At 41.1% G+C, this 27,529-nt stretch overlaps 1 protein-coding gene and 2 long non-coding RNA genes across 6 annotated transcripts; all 3 read right to left on the minus strand.

Annotated features, from left to right (window-relative positions):
- Nucleotides 1-578: 578 nt before the first annotated feature.
- On the minus strand, nt 579-3,289 carry LOC103630116 (uncharacterized). The gene is made up of 3 exons (XR_002265322.1): nt 2,882-3,289; nt 897-2,126; nt 579-805 (listed from the first exon to the last, which is right to left on the minus strand). It is a non-coding gene; the product is annotated as an uncharacterized lncRNA (long non-coding RNA).
- Nucleotides 3,290-10,205: 6,916 nt separating this feature from the next.
- LOC103649349 (protein FAR1-RELATED SEQUENCE 5-like) lies at nt 10,206-25,789 on the minus strand. 4 transcript variants are annotated; one of them, XM_020544726.2, is made up of 12 exons: nt 25,523-25,789; nt 19,879-25,441; nt 19,725-19,781; nt 17,841-17,928; nt 16,887-16,998; nt 16,643-16,716; nt 16,434-16,479; nt 14,524-15,020; nt 14,053-14,438; nt 13,443-13,906; nt 12,782-13,046; nt 10,206-12,692 (listed from the first exon to the last, which is right to left on the minus strand). In XM_020544726.2, the coding sequence occupies exons 8-12, from the start codon at nt 14,820-14,822 to the stop codon at nt 11,764-11,766; spliced, it is 2,343 nt and encodes a 780-aa protein (XP_020400315.1). In that variant the 5' UTR covers nt 14,823-15,020; nt 16,434-16,479; nt 16,643-16,716; nt 16,887-16,998; nt 17,841-17,928; nt 19,725-19,781; nt 19,879-25,441; nt 25,523-25,789; the 3' UTR covers nt 10,206-11,763. The 4 variants fall into 4 exon arrangements, with proteins under 4 accessions (XP_020400315.1, XP_035818178.1, XP_020400320.1 ...); XM_035962285.1 differs by having other exon boundaries at nt 16,891-16,998; nt 17,841-19,781; XM_020544731.2 differs by having other exon boundaries at nt 17,841-19,781.
- A 1,226-nt stretch (nt 25,790-27,015) lies between these two features.
- On the minus strand, nt 27,016-27,529 carry LOC109943579 (uncharacterized). The gene is made up of 3 exons (XR_002266615.1): nt 27,411-27,529; nt 27,253-27,324; nt 27,016-27,177 (listed from the first exon to the last, which is right to left on the minus strand). It is a non-coding gene; the product is annotated as an uncharacterized lncRNA (long non-coding RNA).

Here is a 27,529-nt window from a genome sequence, read left to right on the forward strand (position 1 = left end):
GCCTGTGCTTACTCTAGTTATTGGAAGCCTAGGGCTTTAAATATATAAACTATATATATATGGTGGAGCTAATGGAAGCCCAGAGCTTCCATTAGTACCGGGAAGCCCCAGCCAGCTAGGTACCGGCGCGCGTCCGATCCGATCGTTCGTGGGTTCTGGTTCGGCAGATTTCAGCGTAAAACGTAAACCAAAATAGCGTAAATGAGTACGAATTTTAGCGTAAATTGTAGATCTGTTTCGTCACAGCGAATGGGGCCTGAAACTACGGCGTGAAAATCGTGCGCGTCCGATCATGCGCGGGTTCTGTCTCGGGCGGATTTCAGCGTAAAACATGAACCAAAACGACATGAATGGGTATGAATTTTAGCGTAAATCGTCGATCTGTTTCGTAACGACGAATGGGGCCGAAGTACGGCGTGAAAATCACGCGCGTACGATCGTGCGCGGGTTCTGGCTCGGTTGGATTTAAGCGTAAATCGTGAACCAAAACAGCGTAAATAGGTACGAATTTTAGCGTAAATCGTCGATCTGTTTCATAAATATAAGCTAGTAAGCTCAAACAGAGAACGCACAACAGGGATAACAAACTAGCAGGCTTGATTGCATAAATTCCAATATGGCGCAGAATATACACCTTAGTTCGTTTATGGAATAGAAGACAGCGTAACGTCAAATCTCAAATGCTTTCTGTTTTTCTTTTGTCTCAACACACTGACCCATCTAGACAAAAACCTCAGTGTGTATCAAGTATCATCATGCCTTCGGTCAACAAATCATCTTGTGAAAAATTGAAAATTTCAGTAACCTGCGTACAAGTGAGCTTTCAGTTTTTTTTTTCTAAAAAACAAGATTACTGAAACACAACCAATTTGGATCAAATCAATAGAGCAACAAACCTCCAGCTTCCCTGATAAATGGTGACGATGTTGTCCATTTATCGTTTGCCCAGTACTCCAGCAGAGTAGGTACAGATAGAGACAGAACGCACCCTCCCCATGGCTGCTGTTCGTCGCCAGCGATGTACTCCACCCCCTGTTCGCAGAACCAGGAAACAAACCACCAGGTGAGATGAGCACAACAAAAAAGGGAGGCTAAACAATTCATAATTTCTTAGGTTGAAAGTTCAAACATATGAAGGTGTGACACTATCTGCAATGCCTTCGGACACGACATATGATCTTATAAAGGACATGATTTCCTGAACCAATGAAAATATATGTGCAAAAAGAAATCACTATATTACTTCATCTTTCTAAATCATGATCATTTGTTTTGTCTATTATTTTTATAATTGAAAACACATGAGGTAATTAGCACCAAAAGATCACAAAAACAGCAATAAGGCCAACCAATGTTGTCAAGATCTGGATCAGTTTTCTTGAGGACTCTGGAAGCTGCAGTCCTCATACAACGAACACAAGGACAAAAAAACAGGGTAAGATGGTTTTTTCTGTATGGTTCTATGGTTATTTCATTATTTGTTATTACAACAAACATGTACCAGGCAATTCAGTCCATATGCATTAAATTTCATTTTTGACAACTGAACCACAATGAACCAAAGGACAAATTGTGGCCTTCAAATAATGAAACAAAAACTTGACAGCTAGAGAATTGTCTTTTAGACAAAGCGTGGAGTCATAAATGCTTTTTTAATACAAAAACCATCAGTCCAGGACATCTAGATAATTTTCTTTCAATTCTGCTGGAACTCTAGCACAATTCTTAGTTTAACTGTTGCAGTACATCAGTCATGGAGCATTCTGAAAAAGGCAGCATTATCTCAACAAATGGACTAAATCAGTCATGGAGCATTCTGAATATTTTACTTATCTTGGCAGGAAATGCATAATGGACAGCAGATAAAAAATTGGGTAAAGTGCACACACACCTTACAATTTCACCTCCATTGTCGCATAGAGCACAAACTAAATCAACATTAGCGTATCTAGACAGCAGATAAAAAACTAGGTAAAGTGCACACACACCTTACAATTTTACCTCCATTGTCGCATAGAGCACAAACTAAATCAACATTAGCGTATCTATCTTCATAAGCATGCTCAGCCATATCCTCTGAGCTAACAATCCCAAATTTTTGTTTGATCTTTCCACTTCTATGAAACCTGTTAAGGCAATAGAATCAGTATGCATTCAACACAACTTTTGACAAAAAAAAAAAAGAAAGGGATTGTTTTCATAACTCAGATTCTTCTTGTATGAGAGAAACATTGCATATAAATTTGTGAAATCTATTATATAAGTGCTGAGTAAAATCACGCCGATGTCAAAACTGAAACATCAGGCCTGTGAACATCTGGCCAAAATACACCACAATAGTATAAAGCTTGAACAGAAGCACAGAACTTTGGAAGTGCACACAACTAACTTGGGAAAATATCAGTATTGACATCACTTCTGATTTTCAAGCGATGAGCACAGTTAAGTGCCCTCATCTGATGCAAGAGGTAATCAGAGGCAACACAAAGGATCTGAATCAAGGGGTTAAGGGTACATCATAGCTTTTATGTCGAACATCAAAGCCAAATATTCAGAACCTAAAATAAAAAAGGATATGTTTACTGATTGTTACCTAGTATTTTTGACTGAACTATATGTGATGGTTACTAAAAAGCATCACTCAATAGACAATAATGCTTTACCAAGAAGGACACCCCCTAGTAGACAAACATCCATGTCAGCTCGATATTGTTTCCACATTTTTTAAGAAAGCAAAACCAATGAAAGGGCACTCAGAATCAATAGCAGACAATGTTACTCCTTTAAAATGTCAGAAAAACCCACAAATAAATGCATGGTCTCAAAGGAATTATTAAATCCATGATCTCAAATAAGAGTAGAAAGGATAAACTGGGATTACCTTATACTGCCACAGCTTGTGCATGATCTTCTTAATCTACATATACATTAAAGTGATCTTCAGTAGAAAGAAGATAGGACAGCAAAACAACAGATATTGTTCAAGCAAGTATTGTGCTCCATACTTGGAGTTCCTGAGACACAGCTGGCTGTTACATTGTACAAATTAGTGTTTTCAAGAACACGATCAAGAATAATCAGCAGCTAGTAACGACAAGCAAGGAATAATGCACCAGCGGAGATTGGCAGGTAGTTCTAACTAAATGTTTACTCAATACTAGTATAAAATGTGTCTTAAATTTCAGATTGTAACTAGTTAGGTGCCCGTGCTTTGCAACGGCATACAAAATATTCGACAAAATTATTTGCCAACAAGCAATATAGAACTAAATTTATACAAATCAAATTATACTACAATTACAACCAGAGACAGGATGTCGTTGTCGCGGTTGACCAAGCTCCCTTGCGGCCACAGATGGGGGCCTCCTCTCCTCTGATAAACCGCTGTTGCGCAGAAACCGACCCTGGAGCAGTGCCTGCAGTACAGACAAGAATTCTGATCACGCCCCAGCTGATTACACTGTTGGCCTGCTCGGCGCTTTCAGCTGAAGCAACCAGCTGGCCTTCACCAGTGAGGAAAAGAATCAGCTAGCAATGGCAAAATATAACCATAACACTAATATTATATTGATGATATAAATATGTGTGATTGAACATCTGTGATTGCAGCGACATATACGCCGACTCAAATCAGGGCCGGCTCTATGATTTCAAGGGCCCCTGACCAACTAGACAATATAGGCCCTTCAGGCTACCTTCCTTTTTAAAATTTATCGTATAATTAAGTAGATAATAGTAATAATGATATATGTATATATATTTTGTAGAAAATGATGTTTATAATACAAACTAAAAGAGCCACAAAATAAAAAAACATGATTATCTCGAATAATAACTATGTCATATGACTCCATGAACAGTGATTCTTTAGTCCTTTAAAAATCTCCTCCGGCGTTTGTTGATGCAAAATCATTAAGAATAATTAAAGATCAATGTTATCTAAAATATTCTTGTCAATGCCGCACATAGCCAAGCCATTCAGTCTTTGTAACATAGTTGACAATAAACAATTTTTCAGAATTTTCAATTTTTAGAAACTTTTTTAGCTGATCAGACGATACGACACCGTGACGAATCAAATTCTTCTTCTTTGTCGGCTAGCCGATTCTAGATAACAGTCCATATATATAGTTATATTCTATTTGTCACCTTAGGTGATAGATCCAACGCTCTATCACTCACACCCAATGATATAATCGGATCAACACGTGTAGCTGACTTGGTCAAATACGTTTAGTCGCAAATTCAGGTGATAGATTATTATTGATTTATGATTATCATCTTAGGTAACAAATATTGTTGTCAATATATATATATATATATATATATATATATATATATATATATATATATATACTGTTTTTATATATTACACCTGGGTGCATTCAATATAGAGAATGCACCCAGGCGCAACCTACGCGCCCATGTGCACATGGTCCGACCCAACCTATCCCCGAAGCCGAACCGACGCTGCCTTTTCACTTACCCGCGCCCGACTGCGCCTTTCCCACTTTCCTTGCCCTCCGCGTACGTCTCAATCCATTCTCTTCCCCGGCGACCTAGCCCTCGCCGTAGCCGTTGTGCGCTCGCTCCAGTTCCCGTCTTCCTCCATCCCGCACGCTCCCGCACGCTCCCGCTCGTTCCCAGCTCCGGCCCCCTCCACACTTCTCCGCGAACGGATCCTCCGCTCCCGTCAGAGACCGCGAACGTCCCGCGCCGGAGTAGTTTGCGCCCGCGACCGCCGTGTAAGCGCATTCGATCTCTCTCCCATTTCTCTGTCCCCATTTTTTGGATTTGTTTTGTTATTTTCGGTAATAGACAGGTAAACCCCATTTTTTCCCCAAGTGTTGCAACTATTATTATTCGTTGATTGGAATTATTAATTGTTGTATTCTAGGTTATAATCTAGGTTAATGCGGATACATTTCATTTTTGAACAAGCAGTTTGTGTTCTAGGTTATAATCTCAGATGTTTCCACTTTTATTGTAACTGCAGTGTACATTTTGTTGCAACTGGTTCATGACATAAGTTGCAACTGTATAATTTTTACTTTCAGACCACATACATCATTACTGTCTTTTATAACTGTGCTCGTATACAACTAGTTATTTGTTTAAATTCACTGTTGCAACTGTCCCAGTAGTAATTTTTTTAGCAGTCTTGTTGCAACTGGCTTATGTAGCATGTTGCAATTATGTCCCAGGACTAATGTAATTGTGCAGCATTAGTGTGTATTAGTTTGTTGATTAGCAATTTTTGGTTTATGAGATATGTACCATGTGTTTGTGCCCTCATGTTTTTTGCATTCTCATTTTTCAGTGTTTTTTATAATGGATAAAGATCAGAATGTATCAGGCCAGCAAGGCGCTCATGCTGTCCGTCGTTCTCCCCGTGTTGAAAACAAAAGAAAGCAATTAGATAAAAATGAATTAAAGGAAAGGAAGAAGAGATTAAGGTTGAAAGTCCCTCCTATACAAGATGCCGAAAGTGATGATGAAAAAGACACAGAGTTTGTTCCTGGTGGCGATGGGTCTGGTGATGACAATGTTGGTATTGTTGGTGGAGATGAAAATAAGGGTATAACTAAGACACGAGCTATTCGATGCTCACCTGGAAAGTTTATAAAGCTTGTGAATTCTCTATCTGATGAATTGAAAAGTGAAGTGGTTGCTAAGGGGTTTGGCGGCCTGCTTAGGTTCAAGCCACATTTATTGTCGAGAAAGTTGCTTAGCTGGCTGATGCGGAAGCTCAACCCAGAAACAATGAAATTAGAGATTGGTGGTGGGAAAGAGATTCAAATCACCGAACACAGTGTTTGGTGTGTTTTGGAGTTACCAAACGTTGGCAGTGATCCGCCCACCATGTCCGATGCAGATGCTCGTGCCCTGCGGGACGAGCTGGGGGTGCAAATTTGTGGGAAATCTTATAGACGCATATCTGGCATCAATATATCTGTTATCACTGATAGATTGCAGAAGAGGACTCTCAATGGTGAGCTGGGCCTGAGAGCCTTTTTCATGGCAGCATTTCAGTGTCTTCTATTCTCCAATACTGACACTCGGATCAGAATTGATGATGTGAAGTACACTCAGGACATCCAGAATATTGGCAACAAGAATTGGTGCAAAGCTGTAGTAGACAGGCTGAGCATAGCTGCTCGGCTTTATAGAAAGGATTTTGCTGAGAAAGGCATTAACGCACCAATCAGTGGATGCGGAATCTTTGTAGCTGTAAGCTCAACACACACATTCAATTTTTGCCCTTGCAACTTACTTTTCCAATTATACAAGTAGTAATTTTTTATGTTTACTGTCACAACTGTCATATGTTACAAGTTGCAATTTGAGGGCATTTTTTTTATGATAACTTAGTTCACACATTCACATGTATTTTGTAATTTATGTTGTTCATAAAGTAGCAATAATTTTAGTATGAGGCTATTTCAACTGGCTTATTGCACCTGTGCCAATTTGGTTTACTTTTTTTCATTATATGAATTCAACCTAAAATACCCATGTGTCTTTTACCTAATGTTAAAAACATGCAGATGCTTTATGTCGACAACCTGCAACATGGATTAGACACAAGTCCTTTTTCAATCCCTCGATGTGCTTTCTTGGACTCCAAGATGATTGATGCTATAGCAAATATGGATCTCAGGGGAGATGTTCCTCCTGGGACCACTGAGTTTGGACACCTCAGGGTAAGTTGCAAATGATACTCCACAATAGTTGCAATTTGTTATTCATTTATCATTTTATCATTGTTTTTTTTTACTTTCAGTTGAGAAGTATCACTGACACGTGCTACGGCGTCCCCATTGGTGCTCTAGCAATATTACATGCTCCAGTACCAGCACCTGCCCCAGTAGCAGTCCCTAATCCAACAGCAGCACCTAACCCAGTAGCAGCAGCATCTGTCCCAGTAGCAACAGCAGCACCTACTGGGACATCTGCTGATGTGCTTGGCACATCCCATGATCCCGTTGGTCATGCTTCCTTCAATATCCAACCCCCAGTCTTTTACCAGTACCCTAGCTTTAGATCTTCTTTTGGTCAGAGTATTACTGATTTAGTTGGAAGGAGTAGGAAGTCAGATGCGCTGAACATCTTGAAGGCGTTTGATGAAAGCACTAGTGAAGCCCAGTCGTACGCACAGAAGGCTGTGAAGTATTCAACAATATCCCGAGACCTTATGGCAAAAGCTCACCACGAGTGCTACACTGGCATTCAGAAGCTTATCGCTGACGCTATCGTTGAGAAGCGAGCTGCCAAAAAGCGCAGGAGGAAGGTGAAGAACGACCCTAGAGCAGGAGCAGGTATTTTTTTGTTGCATATAGGATAATATTATTGTTTGCAAGCACCCACCATACAAGTTGCAATTTGCCCAGACACATCAATATGTGTTTACAATCATTTTTTAAATTTGTTTGCAGGAGCAGGAACTAGTTCAATTGCACCGGAGGACCAATCTAGAGGAGGTGATGGTGAAGAAATTATACGGAGTCCCGTTGCAATTGACCCTAGAGCTGGAGCAGGTATTTTTTATTGCATACAGTATAATATTATTGTTGCAACCACCCACCATACAAGTTGCAATTTTACCCATATACATCACTTTGTGCTTTCAATCATTTTTTTAAATTTGTATGGAGGATTAGGAACTACTTCAAATGTACCGGAAGACCAACCTGGAGGAGGTGATAGTGAAGAAATACAGTTGGATTGCAGTGGTGGAGATCTTGATGACAGCTTAGATTTTACGAGAACCCCATCGTGTGGTGATGACATTGATCTGGAAGAGGGAAATTTGAATAGAAGTAAGCCTACCTATGTCTTCCATGCTTAAAAAATGTTTTCTCTCATCTTGATTATTCCTTTTTTTTCATTTATATTTTTTATTCTTTCCCCTGGCAGCACCTCCTGATTTACGTGGGTCAACCCGAAGTATTGATGATATATTGGAAATGATCTATTCCCCAGAGCACTTTGCAAGCATTGATGGCGAGGTTAGTTTATCGTGTTTTTTTATTACCATCAACTCCTTTTTTTTCTGATTAATATTATGATTTTTCCCCTTTTTCTACAATTACAGTCCCCTCCCAATAGCTAGCCGACTCGTGCACCACGAATTGCTGTTCGCAAGAGGAAGGCTTCCTCAAACCCCCCTGGCAATGATCAACCGCCTGTGGTAAGATCATCTGATACCCATGTGAAAGCAGTCCATAGTTGCAATCGGTCCCCACCTATTGTAGTAATCATAGCCTATATCAACTTGCAATTAATCATATAATTTGAACAGGGACCACCTGAGACAGAAGAGGAGCCTCTGAGCAGGGACACTGGGATGCAGCATCCTACTGCCCAGGTATGTTCATGCAATTCGTGTCTTTTTTTTATAATATAAATGATTCACTTTCATAATACAAATATGTTAATTTGGCTATTCTACTCAACTGCACCAGGATCATATAACTTATTCAAGGAGGAGCGATAGGTCCATTCAAGTTGCCAACACACAGAAGGCAGAGGCTGAGAAGAAAAAGGCTAAGATTGAGATGAAGAATGCTGAAGCTGAGGAGGCTGAGAAGAGAAAGGCTGAAGCCGAACAAGCTGATAAGAAGAAGGCAGAAGAAGCTGAGAATAAGAGAAAGGCTGAGGCCGAAGTAGCTGAGATCAAGAGAAAGGCTGCTGCTGAAGAAGCTGAGAAGAAGAAGGAAGTAGAAGCTGAGAATAAGAGAAAGGCTGAGGCCGAAGTAGCTGAGATGAAGAGAAAGGCTGCAGCTGAAGAAGCTGAGAAGAAGAAGGAAGAAGAAGCTGAGGATAAGAGAAAGGCTGAGGCTGAAAAAGCTGAGATTAAGAGAAAGGCTGAGGCCGAAGAAGCTGAGATTAAGAGAAAGGCTGAGGCTGAAGAAGCTGAGATTAAGAGAATGGCTGCAGCTGAAGAAGTTGTGAAGAAGAAGGCTGATGCCGAGAAGAAGGTTGATGCGGAGGAGAAAAGGATACAGGTTGCAATCCAGAAAAAGCTAAAGGACAACATCAAAGCTTTGAAAAAGCCGGTGCCCGCTGCCAAGTTAAAGAAGATGTTCCAGTTACAAATGTCAAAAGAATATGCTGAGCAGCGCCAACAGTACGAGGACAGGTTGAACATGCTTCGTCAGGAGGCCAAAGCTGAGATTGATAGTTTGGAGAAGAGCATTGATGGCCAGGCAGGACCCAGCTCATCATTAGATGATATACAGTTCCCGGCGGAGTCTGATGATGATATCAACAATTTGACCCAACCAATCCGACTTTCTCAAGACGAAGTCTCAGTAGGCCAGGCTGATTTCAGTGAGTTTCAAAGGATGATATTCAAGCGCCTAGGTGATAGAGTGCTGAAGAAGCCTAGGGAGTACATATCCCCGTTCAAGATCCCTCGTAATCGACCTGAGATACCCCTGGCCAAGGCTGTTGCACTTAGGCGGAAGATCGCATCTGATCCTGAGCTGAAAAGGTTTTTTTTTGTTTTCCCAAGTTGCAATTGCTATTTACATTTTATTTTGCAATTCTAACCAAGTAGCAATTATTTTTCTTGAACAGTTAGTTACTTATATAGCAGTAGCAATCGCACCTAATGCGTGGTTGCAATCACACCATAACAGAAGTTGCAGTCATTTTTATTTAAAAAGAATTTCACAGAGTTATATAGTACATGCAATTACAACACACTAGTTGCAATTATACTACACCAGTAGTTTGCAATCATATTTGTGTAACAGAATTTCCCAGAGTTATTCAGTACTTCGAAATCACACTAGACCAACAGTTGCAATCACAGCACACCAGCAGTTGCACATTCTACTGTTCTTCTCACTAATCCATATGTTTTTTTCTTTTTTTTTTGTTGATGCAGGAGAATTTTGTTGGAGTTTGGCCTTCTTGTTGGACTAACTGGCGAGGAAATTTTAACATCTTTTTCTAATGACACCCTTGGCGAGTCAGGAATCATAGACTTTTTCGTGCACTGCATGCGACATGATGATATTGTGCACAAGGTTGATTCTTGTGGATACAGAGTGTTTCTGACCACTGGTTTTTATGTAAGTTTCTTCTCCAAAACCATGTATTTTTTGTATACTGTCTTGCATTTATGTGTTTAAACTAATTTAATCATTTATCATTTCTCTTTTTTATTTATTCTCCAAACTGGAAAACACATACAGTTCAATGTATCAACGTGTGAAGCAGTACTCAACGCTGATAAATCTGAGACGGAAGAATTCATATATGTATGGAATAATCTGATGTCTGAGTGCGAAAACTATGATTTGTCAAGAGCAAAATTGGTTAGCAGATCTTTTCCCCAACCCACTTTTTTCATACATACAATTTTTTACTTTCCATCATTTACAGTTGCAATCACCAGGACACATACTTTGCAACTGTCTATACTTTTTTCTTGCAACTTCTTTTTTCATATATGTTTTCCATTTTTAGTAATTAGTTTTTTACTCCTTTCTTGCACCAGGTTTTTGTCCCTATCAAAGATGGTGCTCACTATTTTGTATATTGCTTCAATTTTATCCATAAGCGTATTGATGTGCTGGACTCGAACGACTACTTCCTGAATTGTTCTAATCAGGAAGAACGGCACAAGGCTGTCTTTGCCAAAATCCCAATCATAGATGCAGCCTTCCAGAAAGTTTCCAACCTCAAGTTACCCAGAGTTAGCAAGTGGAGGCGGCCTTTTATTGATGTGCCAAAGCAAGCAGGTCCAAGCGATTGTCTTTTTTTTGTATGGAAGTACATGGAATATTATGATGAGGACAAAATGACCAAGGAAATCAATCCGGTTAGCCATGCTGTCAACTGATTTTCTATCTGTTTTGGTGCTTTTTTTGTGTGTTTTCTATGTTTGCATCATAATATAGTCACTGACCATTATGATGTTTTTATGCCATTGCAGTTCAAGGGCCCGATATATAGATGTGAGCTGTTGCATTACGAGATCTTCCACCCTTTGAACCAAGCTGAAATTCCTGGTTCGCTTGATAAGTTTAGAATTGGTGGTCGTCCGTTGCCAATTGAATGGGATAGTAGTCAGTCGAACAATTAGATTCATGCAAAAACAATCTGTTGTGTTATGCAGTAGTCAGAAACAATCAGTTGTGTTATGTTATCTCCAGAAACAATCCAGTAATGTTGTTTAGGTTGCAACCAGCGTACTGTTTCCATTGGCAACTGGTCTATTCATCTAGTTGTTATCGTACTCTAAACTGCAGTTTCCAATTTTGTTTGAAAAATCCCAGCCATTGCAGTTGCAACCAATGTATATGTTTGTGTTCTGTACCCACCGGCGAGGTGGAGTCCTTCCATATGAGGCAGTTGCAACCAGTGTATATGTTACAGTTGCAACTGAAATTGTAATCGTAGTTGCAATTGGCCATGACCACTCATTTTTATATCTATGTTTTGGTAACCAGCATAATGGCAAACTTTGCAAACCTGTTTATGAGTAGTAGCAACTGTTATATTATAATAAAACAAGATATATTTTAATTATATGTCGAGACGTAAACATATAACACAGATTCATGTATTATTCAGTGTATACATACAGTTGCAATCAGCGCAACTACGATGTTGCAATTGGTTGGTCATGTGTGTCCACTGTTTTCCAAACAGTCACACAGTCATTATTGAGTTTAACTTACACAGAGTTATAAAATAAGATAAAATTGAAATATTACATTGTAGATTCAGTCAGATTCATAGTCATCCTTAATCACTTTCGTCCTGGTAATTAACATGGCAAGTTGTCGCCCTCCTAATTCTTGCAATCACCGCGTGTGCTGCTGACTCCTGCACCGCCATAGTGCACCCAGATTGCTGTGTATCATCCCCCTCACTCTGTGCCTCATCTTGATTCCCATCTAGTCCTTTTTTTATTGTTGGGCGACCTCTTTTTCTTGGAGTCCAACCTACAGTTTTTGCACTTCTCTTTTTGTCCTTGTTCTCGGCCGCTCTGCTTCTGTTTGGGTTCTGAGGGCATGTTGTGCTATAGTGCCCCCTAACATGGCAGGTTTGGCACTCTCTTATGCCCTGACCACCACTATATGTGCTGTATGGATTAGCAGGTTCCACACTATTTTTAGCACATTTAGCCCCACTGGCAGACTTCCTACCCTTCGTGCGCGACACTGGCGGTTCAGTCAATCTTAGATCAGTGAGGCAGTTTGCAGAATCTGGATTCAGGCCCGATTCCGGTGGTGGTGTAGGTCCAGTTGGCATCACAACAGGTTCTATATTGTTGTCAGAACTTTGTTGTGTTGGTGCAATGGGACCAATATTCCGCCGTCCTTCTGCATCTTGCTGCAACTCAGTATTTGTTGTTTCGTCCGGACCAATCGGACCAATCTCCGCTGTTCGTAGAAGCTCAATCCCAGGAGTTATCATGTCGATGTGCCTGATAGTTTCAGTGTATGCTCTATCAGATTTGCTTCCCGCTCTTCCCAGTCGCATTAACTTTGGCAGCAGCTTCGACAACCTTGACTGCTCTGTCTCATTTTGACCACCAACACTCACATCGTGCCGGTCCCACGGAACCACAGATCTTGCATTACGTGTATATCGCTTCAGAATGTACTTTTCAGGTATGTTTTGGACTTGGAGGTGGGTGAATGCCTTTATTATGTGCATGCAGAACAGACCTGCATTTTTTTGTTGCAATTTGGATGTAAATATGCAGGAACATCAATGTTTAATTTTGTTAATGTAACGAGGTTGCAATTCATCTCACCTGTATGCTCCCACTGCATGCATTCGCATTTATACACGCCTGCTGCTTTGTCAGCCACCACTTTGAATGCGTGTTGTGCCCAGCAAAATGTCCCATCGCCTTTCTCATGTTTCACCAAGTAACCGCATTCCACTCCCGGATCAGGCTCTATCACAAAAGCTGTGCTGTTAATATATTCCCTCTTGTATTCATTGTACACAGCCCTGGTGTACACCCTGCTGAGTTGCTCATCAAATCTTGATTTGCAGGCTCTGACAACTTCAGTCTGCATCAATACCAGCAGTTGCAATCACATCAGACAGAAGTTGCAATTACATGAGACAGCAGTTGTAATCATTGTTTGTTTAACCAATTTTTGGGCATAGTTATATAGAAGTTGCAATCACACCAGACCATCAGTTGCAATTACACCAGACAACAGTTGTAATCATTGTTTGTTTAACAAAATTCCCCAGAGTTATTCAGTGCTTGCATCCACACCACACCAGCAGTTGCAATTATAACACAACAGTAGTTGCAATCATTTTGTTTACATTTTTTAACAGATATTTGGGTAGAATTATACAGTAGTTGCAATCACACCACACCAGCAGTTGGAATCATTTATGTTTAACAGTTTTTTTACAATCAGACCAAAAAATTCAGGGGTGTGGGCAAATACCTGTGAGTAGTGTGATTCCCCAGCATCCATGTGGTCTGTGTGCTGAATTGAGTCAAGCACCCTCTTTGCAAATATATGCAGGCTTGTCACATTGTTAACATAACCATCTTTCAAAACCCTGTTTTGGCTCTCAGATCTTTGGGTGGAAGTCATTCGCCCACAGTACATGCCTTTGAAATATGTTGCTATCCATCTCTTCCTTTTTTGCCACAATGCAACAATTGCAGGGTGTTCTCTTATGCCACATTCATCCACCAGTTTATTCCACTCCACCTCAAATTGTGTGGGTCCTAGAGGATAGTTTATCAGGGACTGCAGTTTCTCCTTTAGATTATTATCATTGTGCAATTTGTACAGCTCCTCGAGTTCGTAATCCCATGTTCTGGTTATGTGCCATCGGCAATTTCGGTGTTGTGTCTTGTTAAACACAATCCTTATTGCTTCCTTCATCGCTGCATCTTCATCTGTTTGTCAAAAATAAAAATCAGCAAAAAAACCCCAATAGGTTTGCAATCAAGCAGTTTAAAATATTGCAATCATCTTCAAAGATACAGTTGCAACAACACAGCAGTAATTATGTGACAAGCATTTTTTTGTAGCCAAAGCATACCTGTAAGAATCACAAAAGGTTGCTGACCACCCATGCAACTTTTAAAGGTCTCAAAAAGCCATCTGAATGTGTCTATTGTTTCATCCCGAAGAAGTGCTTGGCCAAAGGACACATTTTTCAAATTATTGCTGCAACCCACAAACATGGCCAACGGTATATGCTTGTTGTTAGTCTTGTGTGTTGTGTCAAATGTGACTACATCCCCAAAATCCTTGTATTCTGCACGCTGACTTGCATGACACCAAAAAATGCTCCGAAGCACATTTGTTTTTGGTTCAAAATCCACATCCCAGTAAAAGTATTCATTGTGTTCTTTGCACTCCCTGAAAAATTGGAACAGTTTATCCATGTCACCATCCCTCTCCTCCCTTGCTTGCTCAGCTTTCCTGTACCATAAAAGAAAAAACAAATGAAGATGCTGTTGTCAATATATCGCACAAAGATATGATGTCAGTTTTTTTTATGACCTACTTGTTATGGACATCTTTCTCTGTGAACGGCCAGTTTTGACGGCCTCCAAATAATTCTGACATTACATTCATTGCTGCCTGTGTTGGCACACCACTCTTTGACATGATTGCAAACAGGTCATCCAACGCTGCCTCCCTCTGCTTATGAGAATGCATATATCTCACCATCCTTGGTGAGGGTTCAAGTTTGTGATTGTGTGCTTCCTGAACATGATGAAAATACCAAATATTGCGCTTCTTGTCCTCCTTCACCTTCACATAAGCAGGGCAACCAATTCTCATCGATGTCTTATTTGTCATAGGCTCCTCATTCTCTTGACCTGGCTTCAGAAACCCCTCTCGGTTGCAAACCCAGTGTGTGGTTTCTTTACTAGTCCTTTTTGTCCTGACACTAAAACCAGCCAACTTTGCATAGTCAAGGTAAAAGAGGTAGGCTTCTTCTTTTGTATCAAATGTTTGCTGCACCCTGGGGACAAACACATCAAGTATGTTTGCATCCTGCAGGACAACACGCAATCATGAGTTTTGCAATTAGAGGATACACATAGTTGCAATCAACAAGCAAACAACGTTGCAACTGGAACACAAACACACCATGCAAATGTAATCAGTGAGTAAAAACAGAGACTCAAGTTTGCAATTAGAGGATACACCTAGTTGCAATCAACAAGCAACAAACGTTGCAACTGGAGCACAAACAATGATTACAACTGTAATCAATGAGTAAAAACAGAGACTCAAGTTTGCAATTAGAGTATACACCTAGTTGCAATCAACAAGCAAACAACGTTGCAACTGGAACACAAATACACCATGCAACTGTAATCAATGAGTAAAAACAGAGACTCAAGTTTGCAATTAGAGTATACACATAGTTGCAATCAACAAGCAAACCACGTTGCAACTGGAACACAAACACCCCATGCAACTGTAATCAATGAGTAAAAACAGAGACTCAAGTTTGCAACAAACGATGCAACAGAAAATCAACAAACCACGCACGGTGGAGCAACAATTTTTGACTGTTTTTTTTCTTACCGGATGGAACAGCTGGGCTGCATCCGGAGTGATCAGCGATCCAGGTGGAATTGAAGGCGGTGGCGTCAGCAACGTTTTGTGATGCAAGAGATCACCTGATCCGCCGCTTACACCCGCTCCCGTTGTCGCAATCGGAGACGGCAATATCGGATCAGCACCTCCAGCCACAACAATCGCCAAGGAATTAGGGGAGGAGCATCGAGGCGATTCAAGGTGCGGCAGCGACGGTGGGGCCATGGATCTAGGGTTAGAGGATCGGAGGAAGGAGGAGACGGCGGCGGCGCGGTGACAGGGATGCGATCGGTGGCTGCGGGGTATAGGGTGGCGCGTGGTCAGGGAGGCGCGCGGCGGTGGCGGGGGGCAGGGAGGCGCGGGAAGGCCGAGGGCGCGATGAGGCTTGATGGGGTCGTATTTATATATTACGCCTGGGTGCATTCAATATAGAGAATGCACCCAGGTGCATTTTAGTGCTGTCGTATATATATATATATATATATATATATATATATATATATATATATATATATATAAGAAATTTTGGGCCCCTTCCGAGTACGGGCCCTGGTGGTCGCCCCTCTAGCCTAGGCTCAGAGCCGGGCCTGACTCAAATAGAATGAACTGATGTTGAACAAACATTATAATATCGCACAAATTATTTCTAAAGAATCAATATAGAATTTTGAATGATAGGCCTCTGTACTAATAATCATCACGTAAAAGCTGAGGTCATACGTAACTAACCCAATCCATAATTGCAAAAGCCTTTGGCAATGTAGTCATGTAGAAGAGCGTGGGCATTCATATACAGGTACCAAATGATTTTGTTCCAGAACAACGACAGGCAAGCATAAATGGAAGCAGTTAAGAACGTACCTTCTAGATGAAAAATAGCCTTTGATCCAAGGCGTATCTTGTGCTCCTGCAAACATAAGGTCTTACAAGTTAGAACTATGCGATTGCAAGAATAGCACCACGTTAAATGAGCTTAAATATGCCATGCACCTGTGGTTTCTGTTATTTGACCATCCAGGGTGTAATGAACTAAACTAACAGTGAAATATTGTTTTAGATTGTTCACTCACGTAGTGTGCGGCCCAGCGACAGATTTCGTGTTTCAGGTTAGCATCTAACTTCCTCAATAAGTCTGCAACAACTTCTGCAGTAGTCAATGGAGAGAGTTAAAGCTACGGTGTAGCCTTCCTTGGTGGCTATTTGACCCTAAGCTCAAATGAAGCTTTTCTTGCCTATATCTATTGTGTATTTCCAATGATTATTTTAACACAGTCATGGTCAGTTGGGCCATCCTTCTTTTTATCATTGTATTACCTACATTCTCATTGCCTGTTCTTGCTGCAGAAATTTGTCGATGACAGTACTTCTAGTAAAAGGCAGAAGAAAGCGCTCCAGTATGATACTGATGAGGATGAATCCATGAAGTCTGACAGTGAGGAAAACAGAGATGAAGATTCAGATGAAGCTGCTGACAAACAAGAAGGTGACTATCTAGGAAAGAAAAGGCAGGGAAGAAGTTATCAGAGGTAAAAGAATCTTCAGGTAAAAAGAAGTCAAACACAGTGAGTGGCCACAAATCAGGTCCTCCAAAGAAAATTATCAAAAGTCCGGTAAAAAAAGTATCATCCAAGATTCACGAGGAAAAAGAAAGCCCCAATGATAGTGCCAAGGTTTTTTCGAGAAAGAAGAAACCCACAGCAGAAAAGGAGATCAAAGAGAAAAAGTCGTCAGGTAAAGCAGTGACCCTAATAAGTATCTCAAAATGCCCCCTTTTTGTCGGTGTTTGGAAATTTCCAGTTCAGTTCACATTTACTCACTGTGGTTCATCATTTCTCGAAATCATCCTTGTCTCTTATTCTGGTGGATATTTTTGCTAATCTTTTTTAGTTGTAGACCATCATGTGGTAATTGCATTGCACTACATATGATTATTGTTCTGCGTGTGTCATGGTCACAGAAATATCTCACTTTAATATAAATCATCAAGACATAGATACTTTTCTGTAAAAAAAGGCACATAGGTAGTATATTAGTTTGCCTAAAAGTGGAGATATTGTATGTTATGTAGGCAAAAAGGTGACAAAAGGTAAAGGAGAATCAGCTGAAGCAGTTCTTCCCAGCAAGGACGATCTGAGGAAGATTACTAAAATCCTCAAGAAAGTTGACTTCAACACGGTGAGTTACAACTTTTAATGTAGCGTACAGAAAATGGTATCACTAACAATGAAGTAACTCAAGGAAACTATAGACCAAAAAGGGGACCTCAACCTAGTTCAGTTGGTTGAGGGTGTGAATATACCCAAACCACCCAAGTTCAAGTCCTCATCGTCTCAGATTACTGTTGCACTTTGCAAGTCTGAAAAAACAGTATCACACGTCTCAGATTACGGTTTGATTGTGCTGCAATACGAGCAGCAAATACAGCTGGAAGATGCAGGTTTTCTTTCTTCCTAATGAATTATAGAACTTGGACAATCTGGGAAATGTTAGTGCCTTTGACAGCTGGTCGGCTGCCTCAGCTTCTTCAGCCACCAAACAAGCATATCTAAGGAGAACAGAGTTCAGTTGCCGGCGGAAATGTTAGTGAACAAAATAAGGTTCAGGCATTTGACTGATCCTAACATGTGGATTTAACAAAGTCTGCAGGCCAACACATGTCAATTGCAGTTTTAGCAGAAGGGTCATGAGACAACGTAATAACTTGCTAGTAACTCACATGCTTCTGTTCTAGAGCCAGGGGTTATTTCAATTCTGCAGGCTTTAAATTACCGTCTTTGGCAGGCATAACACTACTGAACTAAGATTGATGAGATATTGGTAAAAAAACAGCCAAAAATAGCCAAAGTCTTAATTGCAACATCAGCACCTAAATAGTGTGTCCTTGTGGTCGCTTCCACCTCCATTTTAAACATTTACTTAATTTATCTAAGTAGTTGCTATAAACACAAGTAGCTTCTGGGAAAAGCTGTTTATATAAATATGAATAGTTTCTAATTGCTAAATGAAAATGAATACAGGTCACAGGAGTACTTGATTCGATACTAAAAATTTCATTTATATGTTGCCCTAAGTATGTTGGTCACTTGTCTGTAACTAGGCTTGTTAGAGTATCTTTGCCCTTCTAAAATCTTGCAAACATACAACCGTTTTTTTCTGAAAATATAAACATAACATGTAATTTCTAAAAGGCTTTGTTGTTGTTAAAAAAACAATATTGACAGGGTATTCGACAACTGTAATTTCACATTAACAACTATACGCCATTTAGTTTTTTTTAAAAAAACATATTGTATGTGGGTTCCTTATGGAAAGGAACAAAGCATTCTCCAGGTAGGTCCTTAACTTATCAACAGTATCCTTGCCCTTATGGAAAGGAACAAAGCATTCTCCAACCACGACAAAAAAAAGTAACGCAAAAAAAAACAAGTTTATGTTGCCAGTTGGTAAAATATTTGAACACAACCAGCAAGTTTAAATGCCAAGGCAACAAGTTATATAAGTTATGCTTCATCTGATGAAAAATACAAGTCCATTATCAACAAGGTCTACAATGTGATACTTCGACTATCTGTATCTATTAAAATATATTTTTCTTACATAGGAAGAATTGTATATTATAAATACGTTTTTTATAATGAATCTAATAATGCCTAATTTATCTTGTACATCCATATAAAAATTTAGATATTCATATTCAAAGGTTAAGAGGTTCGACTTAGATGAATTTATATCTCCAATGGGAGGAAGTAACTTGTTTTACAACTCAACAGATTCTGTCCAGGTGGCAGTATGCATTCCCGGTTCCTGCAAATATATCAATCTGCACAAACTTACAGCACGGGTTCCACTTTCTTCTTGACTGTAATGTATTTCTTATAAGTAGTGTGTTTACCATTAACATGTTCTACATGAGACCTAGTTACCAGAAAAACAAAATCCATTAACCTAAACGCATGAAAGCTAAAATTCACAGATGAATCATCACTTATAACAAAGTGCAATTGGTATACACTATGTTTAGATATACACTTTGAACATCTCAAGGACAGAGTGTAGAGAAGAATTCAGGGGTGGAATGAACGACTGTCAGATGCATGAATCATGGACTCTTAGAATATAACACTATAGCAGGTAATATGGTTTCAGATGTACCTGCTCTTCAGTGAAACCATTAGCATATGCGTTAGGGATTTTTTCCAAAAGAATTGCCTATATGCAAAACGGAACAAAAACCCAAATCATTAAATATCTGAACAAATAAATTACTTGCACAGAAGAAAAAACAATTGAGTTTTGACAGACTTACCGTGGGTCTGGGTTGTGCTGTTGTTTGTGTAAATCACTCTTCTGTTGTTTATGAAGATTTCGGCTAGTTTATTAGGACCTCCTTGTAGACGATGTTCTTGGTGTATGTCCCACAATCTATTGTGGGGTTCTTTCTTACACCCTTCCTCGACCTCTTCTTTCCATCGACGACTGGGATGACAAGGATCTTTATGTTCGATCGGGTTGTCGCTCTAGATAGAGCAACATATAGTTGGCCATGAGAGAACACTGGTTCGGACAAGTACACGCCAACATTGGGAATAGTCTGACCCTGTGCTTTGTTAACCGTCATTGCAAAACTAAGCCGTATAGGAAACTGCTTTCTTTTGAACTGGAAAGGGAACATCTCGTCATCGGATGGACACAGAGGTATACGCGGCAGGAAAATCCATTTTCCAGCATGCTGACCCAGTACAATTTCTGCATCAATGCTATTTCTTTGAAACCACGAACCACCAGCCTGGTGCCATTGCAAAGTCCATTCGCAGGGTCTATATTCCGAAGCAATATAACAGGGCATCCAATCTTGAGCTTCAAAACATGCGGTGGTAGCCCATTAGGCGTCAGTGTGTTTAGGAACTCAGGTGGGTAGTAGTTATGGGGATCATCCATGGCGCTATCGAAACTATGGTACACCGTATGCTCCCCTTGAAAACGATCGATCATCTTAGCATTTATCATATCCACCCAGTCGTTCCGCGTTGACAGTATCGCCCTTGAAGTAATGTAGGTGGAATCTGACATATTTTCGTTGAGATTTGGGAAAACAAAGTCTATTAGATTGTCAAGATCACTGTCACTCCCACTATAAGGCACACATACCTCATCAGGAAGACGAATGTCTCCATCACTATTTGTGACCTCAGTTCCACCACCTACGCGTAGCAAATACTCCGCAAACCAAGGGTCGTTTTTTGTCCTCATATTGCTAACAAGCTTTAAGTGGGACATGGACTCCCATAGGTAAGACATCCATAGCGAAGAAGCGACCACTTGAGCCCTTGACCCTTTACGAACAACAGGCAAGACCTGTCTGAAATCCCCACCGAAGACAATGGTTTTACCACCGAATGGCAGTCCGGGCTGACCCATTATATCGCGCAAGCTATTGTCTAGTGCCTCCACGGCTTGTCTCTTAGTCATAGAAGCCTCGTCCCAGATAATGAGAGATGCTTTCCATAGCAACTATGCGGTTCCACTCTGCTTCATGAAGCTACATACAGCGCCATCGTCAATAGTAAGAGGTATCTTGAAGCGTGAATGGGCGGTTCTTCCTCCAGGCATTATGGAAGCCGCAACGCCAGATGTAGCTGTTGCCACTGCAATCTTGCCCTGGCTGCGTAGCGTCGTGAGCGGCACTCTGTATAGATAAGTCTTCTCGGTGCCACCAGGTCCATCCACAAAGAACAATCCGCCCTGATCAGTGTCAACGGCAGACAAAATCTTATCATAGGCGGCCCTCTGTTCCTCGTTAAGAGAGTCTTTGAGAGCCACATCTCCCGCTGCCGGTTCGATACTTTCCTCCTCGTAAACCTCCCTAGCAGTACCAATAGCATCGTCATACGCATCGATGATAGGAGGAAGAGGGAATGTCTTTATGTCCTTTCCCATTGACTGCAGCATGTTCCTAATGTCAATCAATACCATCTGCTCAACATGAGTTTTGCTCTGACTCCTGCGTTGATAGTCCTCTGACATAGCATCTAGGTGTTTCTGCCAGAGTACCGCCACGTCGCTTGGCTCACAGTACACCAATATTGTGGCAAAAAGCCGTCTCAGCGCCGATGGCATCTAGAAAAGAGCACGTTCAGTGAGACACTCATCCAGTGTGTTGTTCGACTCAAGCAGTCCCCTTCTCTCTGCTGCCTCACAGAAAGTCGGTAGCGTGACACCATCTACTGTCCTTAGATCCACATAGGAGGTGGCGCCAGTCACGTGGTTTAGGAGAACACGGAGATAGTAGCGCTCCCCCTCGGCCGGATGAGCAGAGACTATTCTACTGACTTGTCCACCCGTATCTCGTTTCCTCCGTTGCAATACTTTGCCCTTACCACTCTACCAAGTGTACCACTCAGGGAAGTCACGATACAGGATGCCACGAGCCTCCTCGTGTAGCCTATTCGCCTCAAAATATGCTGTGAGCATTGACCTATCAGCACCTGGACGGTTGACGACTCGCTCGACCATTTGCCGCTCGTGAAATGCCACCATGTGCATGTTTGGAAGATGTAGTTGCAGCTGCATCACAGGTGGAGAGTTCTGACTAAGCTCAAAGCCATATATCCTCCATAAGGCTTCTGGAGGAGTCACCCACCTTGCATCTCTGTACTGCTTGATCTCATCTACATCATCATCTGCCTTGCTCGCATCTCTCATAACAATAGACACACGATCATGGCCTTTGTATATGTACTTGAACAGATATTTAACAGCCTTGATGCTCCCGCACGCCTCAACATTGATGTGACAGTTGAAGAGACGAAGGAGGTAAGGGTTGTAAGGGACAACCCATCTATTGTCCAATTCGCACCCTCGAACCTTTTCTTTACGGCCATCGTCACGACGTCTGTAAACAGGGTACGAATCCTTCCCTTGCAAGGTTGTGTCACTGAAAGGCCGAGGGTAATGATTCTTGCACGATGCACAACCCTTAGTGCATGGGCAGTTAGGGTTTAGCGACCCACACGGGCCATGCATCATATGCTTGATAACCATCTTTCATAGTTCAGGGTACTTGTTGCTTGGGATCTCGGCTGAGATCAAAAGGTCATACTGCTCAGGGCACGTGAGCTTGTACTTCCTTTGCATGATGAGTAGAAAATGGGCATGCGGCAAACCCCGCTTCTGAAACTCCACGACATAGACGTAGGCTCGGACCTTACCAAGAATATCCTGTTTACTCAGCCTATGCTTTAACTCCTGTAGCTTCGCATGAAAGACACGCACCGGATGATCTTGCGGTGTCTGCCCAGGGAGAAGCTCCCTCCTTATCTCATCCCAGTTGGGGTTACATGTCATGGTAAGAAAGATGTCTGGTTTACCAAACTTCCGCACCAGAGCCATAGCATCCATATATCGACGTCTCATGTCACGAGGACCGCCAATAAACGACGTCGACAGCACAGTTCGCTTCCCAACCTTCTCTGCTCTAATATCCCCATCTAACATGCTATCCACCAAGCCCTGGTATAGGTCTGCCCTTAACCGATCCGGATTCTTACGTATGAAATCTAAACGAGAGCTCTCAATCTTGATGTACGTGTCGACCGCGAACTGCTGGAAAAGTCGCTTTCCATGAAGTATTGGATTGAATACCCTGTGACGAATCTGGAATTTGTAGCAGTAGTAGTCACGTACGGACACACATAAATGGCTAGGAGATTCTACATATGTAAGGATTGAAAAGTGAGTGATGCCGAAAGCATAGTTAATAATGTGCAAAAATCTCAAATTACAAAGAAACAACTAACCCGCATCTTCATCATTTGCATTACTTGTCCTATGTGTCGCACGGTATGCATCCACTTCATCCATGGATACACCAACCTTTGGGATATTTGTATGCCATCCAAGTTCACCTCTAGGGAAGAACAGTGAATACGATAGTGCATCGTAGCATCCATGGTATGAGCGGATGCCGTGGCTTGACCTATCCTTCCCATGTAGCATAACACTCTTGCTGAACTGGCCTCGCCGTTCGCTCCCCTCGATCCAGACAGCGGCCACCTCCGAAGTGAGAGGCGTGTTATATGTCTTCTGGTTCAACGTCTAGTCAAGGTTCAATGCGATATGATAGTCATCAAGGTTCTCAACATGACCCATGCTCCTAAGATGCTCGGAGTATGGGTTTCCACGGAGTATGCCAACTATCTGTTTAATAACCTCTTTGTCTTTCTGAAGCTGCTCTTCACGACACTTACGGTACCGATGCTCGAGATTGGGATCATCATCGTAAAAGTAAAGCTCTAGATGTTTATGCTCCGCCCCACCTTCCGTACCGAATGACTTGATATTGTGGTACATCATGCCTTGTGCCCAGAACGTGTATGTACCAGAATCTCTCACATTAGTTGTCATACTATCGAGGCAACAGTACAGGGAAGTGAAAGAGAAATGGCCATTAAAAATCTAATGTTATCACGAAAGTGCTTAGCATCAGAGTCTGCACTATCCCACAACCTCCTGAGCTGGGAGGGGTCTCCAGTGGTGCTAGCTCAACCTTCCCACCACGACAGCAAAACCCAGGTGGCTCATACTCAAACTTCTTCGCGGTGCAATAACCGCAGTCAGGAACAAGCTTCAGCATATGTGTTTCTTCAGGGAGGTTACTGTACACCTTGTCGTACGGGTCAGGCACATCAGTGGCAGTAGATTCATCTTGAGTACCATCGATCTCGATGTCCTCGTCGGTCTCGTCATCTGATATTTTTTGGAAAACAACGACTAAGACATGTGTATTTATATAAGCCTTGGCATCATAATAAAAATTGACATAAGTACATTGGTCAGCGAATATGTATCCCTCGTCGTCGTCGTCATTATCTTCTCTGAATATGACAACCTCATCATCATCATCACCTGGATGGTGAAAATACGAGCCACGTAAAAGACAAAGGCATTCAGTGTGGGGAAATATGTAATCTAAATAAAGATTTTTAACAATTACCATTAGAAATGACCCTTGGCTTCGCTTGTGTATGCTCCACCCCACTTCCTTGTTCGGTTATGCTTGCACTCCCATTTGTTGGCAAGGTAGCGCCTTGGCATGGAACCCTACATTGTACTGATGGAAACACACGTTTAGTCTGACTACATGCTATCGCCGTCGTGCAAGATCCATTTAAGATTGGATAGTAATTACCATTGTTGTTGATCTCAGCGTCACCGATAGTATCCCCAGTCGAAGTAGCCACGTTCCTTGCAATGGATGCTTCAAATTGCTAGTTTCGACGGGCTAAGATAGCTTGTCTTCCCCACGCGGCACATGATGTTTACGTCTTCGTGGTTCAGTAGACATATCGAATGAACCGACATCCTCGGTCTATGTTGAAGCTGGCAGGAAAGGTGTCCTGACGAATTCAGGGATAACCCAGTCGCAGGCGGTAACTGAGGATCCATCAGGTTCCGTTGCATCCGCTGTAGGGTGTACAACCTCAGGGGTATATGTTGGGTCCTCCATGGCGATGGACGCATGATTCAAAGTGTCAGCCTGCAGTGCTCTACGTTTTCTCATGTACTCTATCTTTGCATCTTTCCGTCTTGGTGTCTGATTATACAACCTAAGGCGTTCACGCCTAGACTCCCTCACGCCTATACCCGGTTCCCCAATGACACCAACAGATTCATGCACACTGCCTGGAATAAGGCATGTCTAGGTTCAACCGCTTGAAATCTGCTGTGCCTATTTTTAGTAAAGTGAACAGTCATGTACCTAGTGTCAGAAGGTCTCTCGTTGTGACATTGTCATTTGCCTAGAATGTCTCATTCCTATGCAGCCAGTCGCTATCATCATCTGGATCCACGTTTACTTTTTTTGTCTCCATCTACAAAATATGAACACAATTACTTTCCAATTGTAGGTTTATGCACAGACATATTAATTTAAATTTGACGAGTTTCATCACCTCCTGACACATTGGGCATCACATTTTGTCCCTTCTTTCGTTGACGCTCTTCACGACGCTTCTTATTGAACTCGTTCCTTTGTTGAACCGACATTGTTGCACGCCTTTCTCTATCCCTTTGCCTCTTTCGTTCGATAGAATTACCAGCCGATGAAGTGTTTTTAACAGGACCTATCATAATCATCCTAGGCATTAGCCAAATCAACAGTGGTACAAAAAGGCAGTAGTGGTTCAATGAAAAAATACAATGGCAAAAAATTACGATTGTTATACCTATAATGTCATGTGTTGCAAAATTTGTGAAATCGATGGTGCTACAGTTATCTGGAAAGCTAACTGTGAATCACGGTGAAAACCAAAATATAGGATTAATGCATACTAATCAGCAACAGGATCTATTGAAATTGTTGGTAAAATGTTCGTCTACCTGAACCAAGATGCACATCTCTACTTATTTCAACGTTAACCGCCTCACGTGTCTGCTTTGTATTAATGTCTTCTTCATTTAAATTGCCCATATAGAAAAGGCTACATGTCAACTTTGTATTGTAGGGACATGTAGGTATAACAATTAGGAATTTAAATTTTCATCACCTCTGGATGACTCGGGCTTTATCGGTAGTCCTTTATTTCGTTGACGTGCTTCACGACGCTTCCTATTGTTCTCATTCTTTTGTTCAATGGATATCTTGGCATAACTTTCCTTATTCCTTTTCCTCTTACGTTCCTTAGCATCGACCATTGGTCCAAGTGAGTTTGATCCATTTTGATCACCTACAATGTAACTTTGTGTATTAGTGTTCCCCTACTTATTATGTTTCAATCATTAATCAACACGTGTGTACTAACTTTTACCTCTAATGCTGGTGTTTGAGATGTCTGTGAATGGTGTGCGACCAGCATTATGCCCCATCAGATCTGTTTCTGTTGGTTCTCCATTTTCACTAAAGAAAATCTGCTAGGGACAATGGACTGGTTTAGTTAGTTTTCACACATAATCCTCTGTCTATTGTCACCAGGTATCAGTTTACACACATTTTTTACGAGAAACTTATCTGTTGTTGTCACACAGTTTTACATGATTTATACAGTTCTCAAGTACACCAAGGTTCACAGACTGTTGTAACATAACAAACAGGTTCATAGTCAGCCAAAAATATCAGTGTCTGATGTGTTCTTTTTTCGTCTTTACAATTTACAGTTGAGAAGGAAAATTGCCCTCTCTTTTTATTACAATGCTTGTTCAAATCATTTTCATGTTCAAGTGTAGATTATAATGATGCATTCACATGTGGTTAGTTTTATTAGTCGTTCCGTCTTCCGAACCATTGCACTCGCTTTTTTTGTTTGTATGGAATGTTTTTGTTCGCCTCCATATTTTGCAACAATTTTCCAGTTGCATTTCGAATGTATGGGCAAGGGATGATAACAGCGATACATATGTACGAAGAGCAAAGCTACGATTTTTATTTGATACATAATTGCAAAAATACAAATCATTGAGACTGTTGATTTGATATATAATTGGGAAAATACAAATCATTGTGACTATTGATTTGAACCTGGTATCGCTGTTGCCAAATAAGCCTGTCTCCTCTCTAGATATCTGTTGATTAAATAAGTCTTCGGATTTTGGATCAAGGAGCGCCGAATTACTGCAATTTAGTAAATGATATGTAAGAACATGATTACTTAATTATAATTTTTAACTTATTGCAAGAACCACTCACTCTGCAGCCGATGTGTAGTGTGATGATCTGGATCGAAATGAACGGTGCTATGGTCCGAGGTTTGCAAGCATCCTATTGTTATAGTATAGAATTTAGAATTATTAATAAGCATGAAAATTTAGTACATGTCGAAAGATTTTAGGTACAGGAGAAATTACTGTGTAGCTTGTTATGACGCATCATAGTTCCGATAATTATGCTCTTGTTATCTCTAGCTAACACCCACCGTAGAGCATTTCTTTGTAACAGGTCAGGCCATATCCCCACGACGATTATA

Source organism: Zea mays, chromosome 1 (assembly GCF_902167145.1).
Source record: "Zea mays cultivar B73 chromosome 1, Zm-B73-REFERENCE-NAM-5.0, whole genome shotgun sequence".
In the NCBI taxonomy this organism is placed as follows: Eukaryota; Viridiplantae; Streptophyta; class Magnoliopsida; order Poales; family Poaceae; genus Zea; species Zea mays.

Bases quoted from the DNA above. Each gene is read 5' to 3' on its own strand.
- LOC103649349 (XM_020544726.2), bottom strand. From the start codon at position 14,822: ATGACAAATAAGACATCGATGAGAATTGGTTGCCCTGCTTATGTGAAG. The intron at 13,907-14,052 runs GTATGCTTTGGC...TTTGACAAACAG, and splicing joins ACCTTTTGTGATTCTTACAG to ATGAAGATGCAGCGATGAAG. The intron at 12,693-12,781 runs GTGAGATGAATT...AAAAAAATGCAG, and splicing joins CATGCAGTGGGAGCATACAG to GTCTGTTCTGCATGCACATA.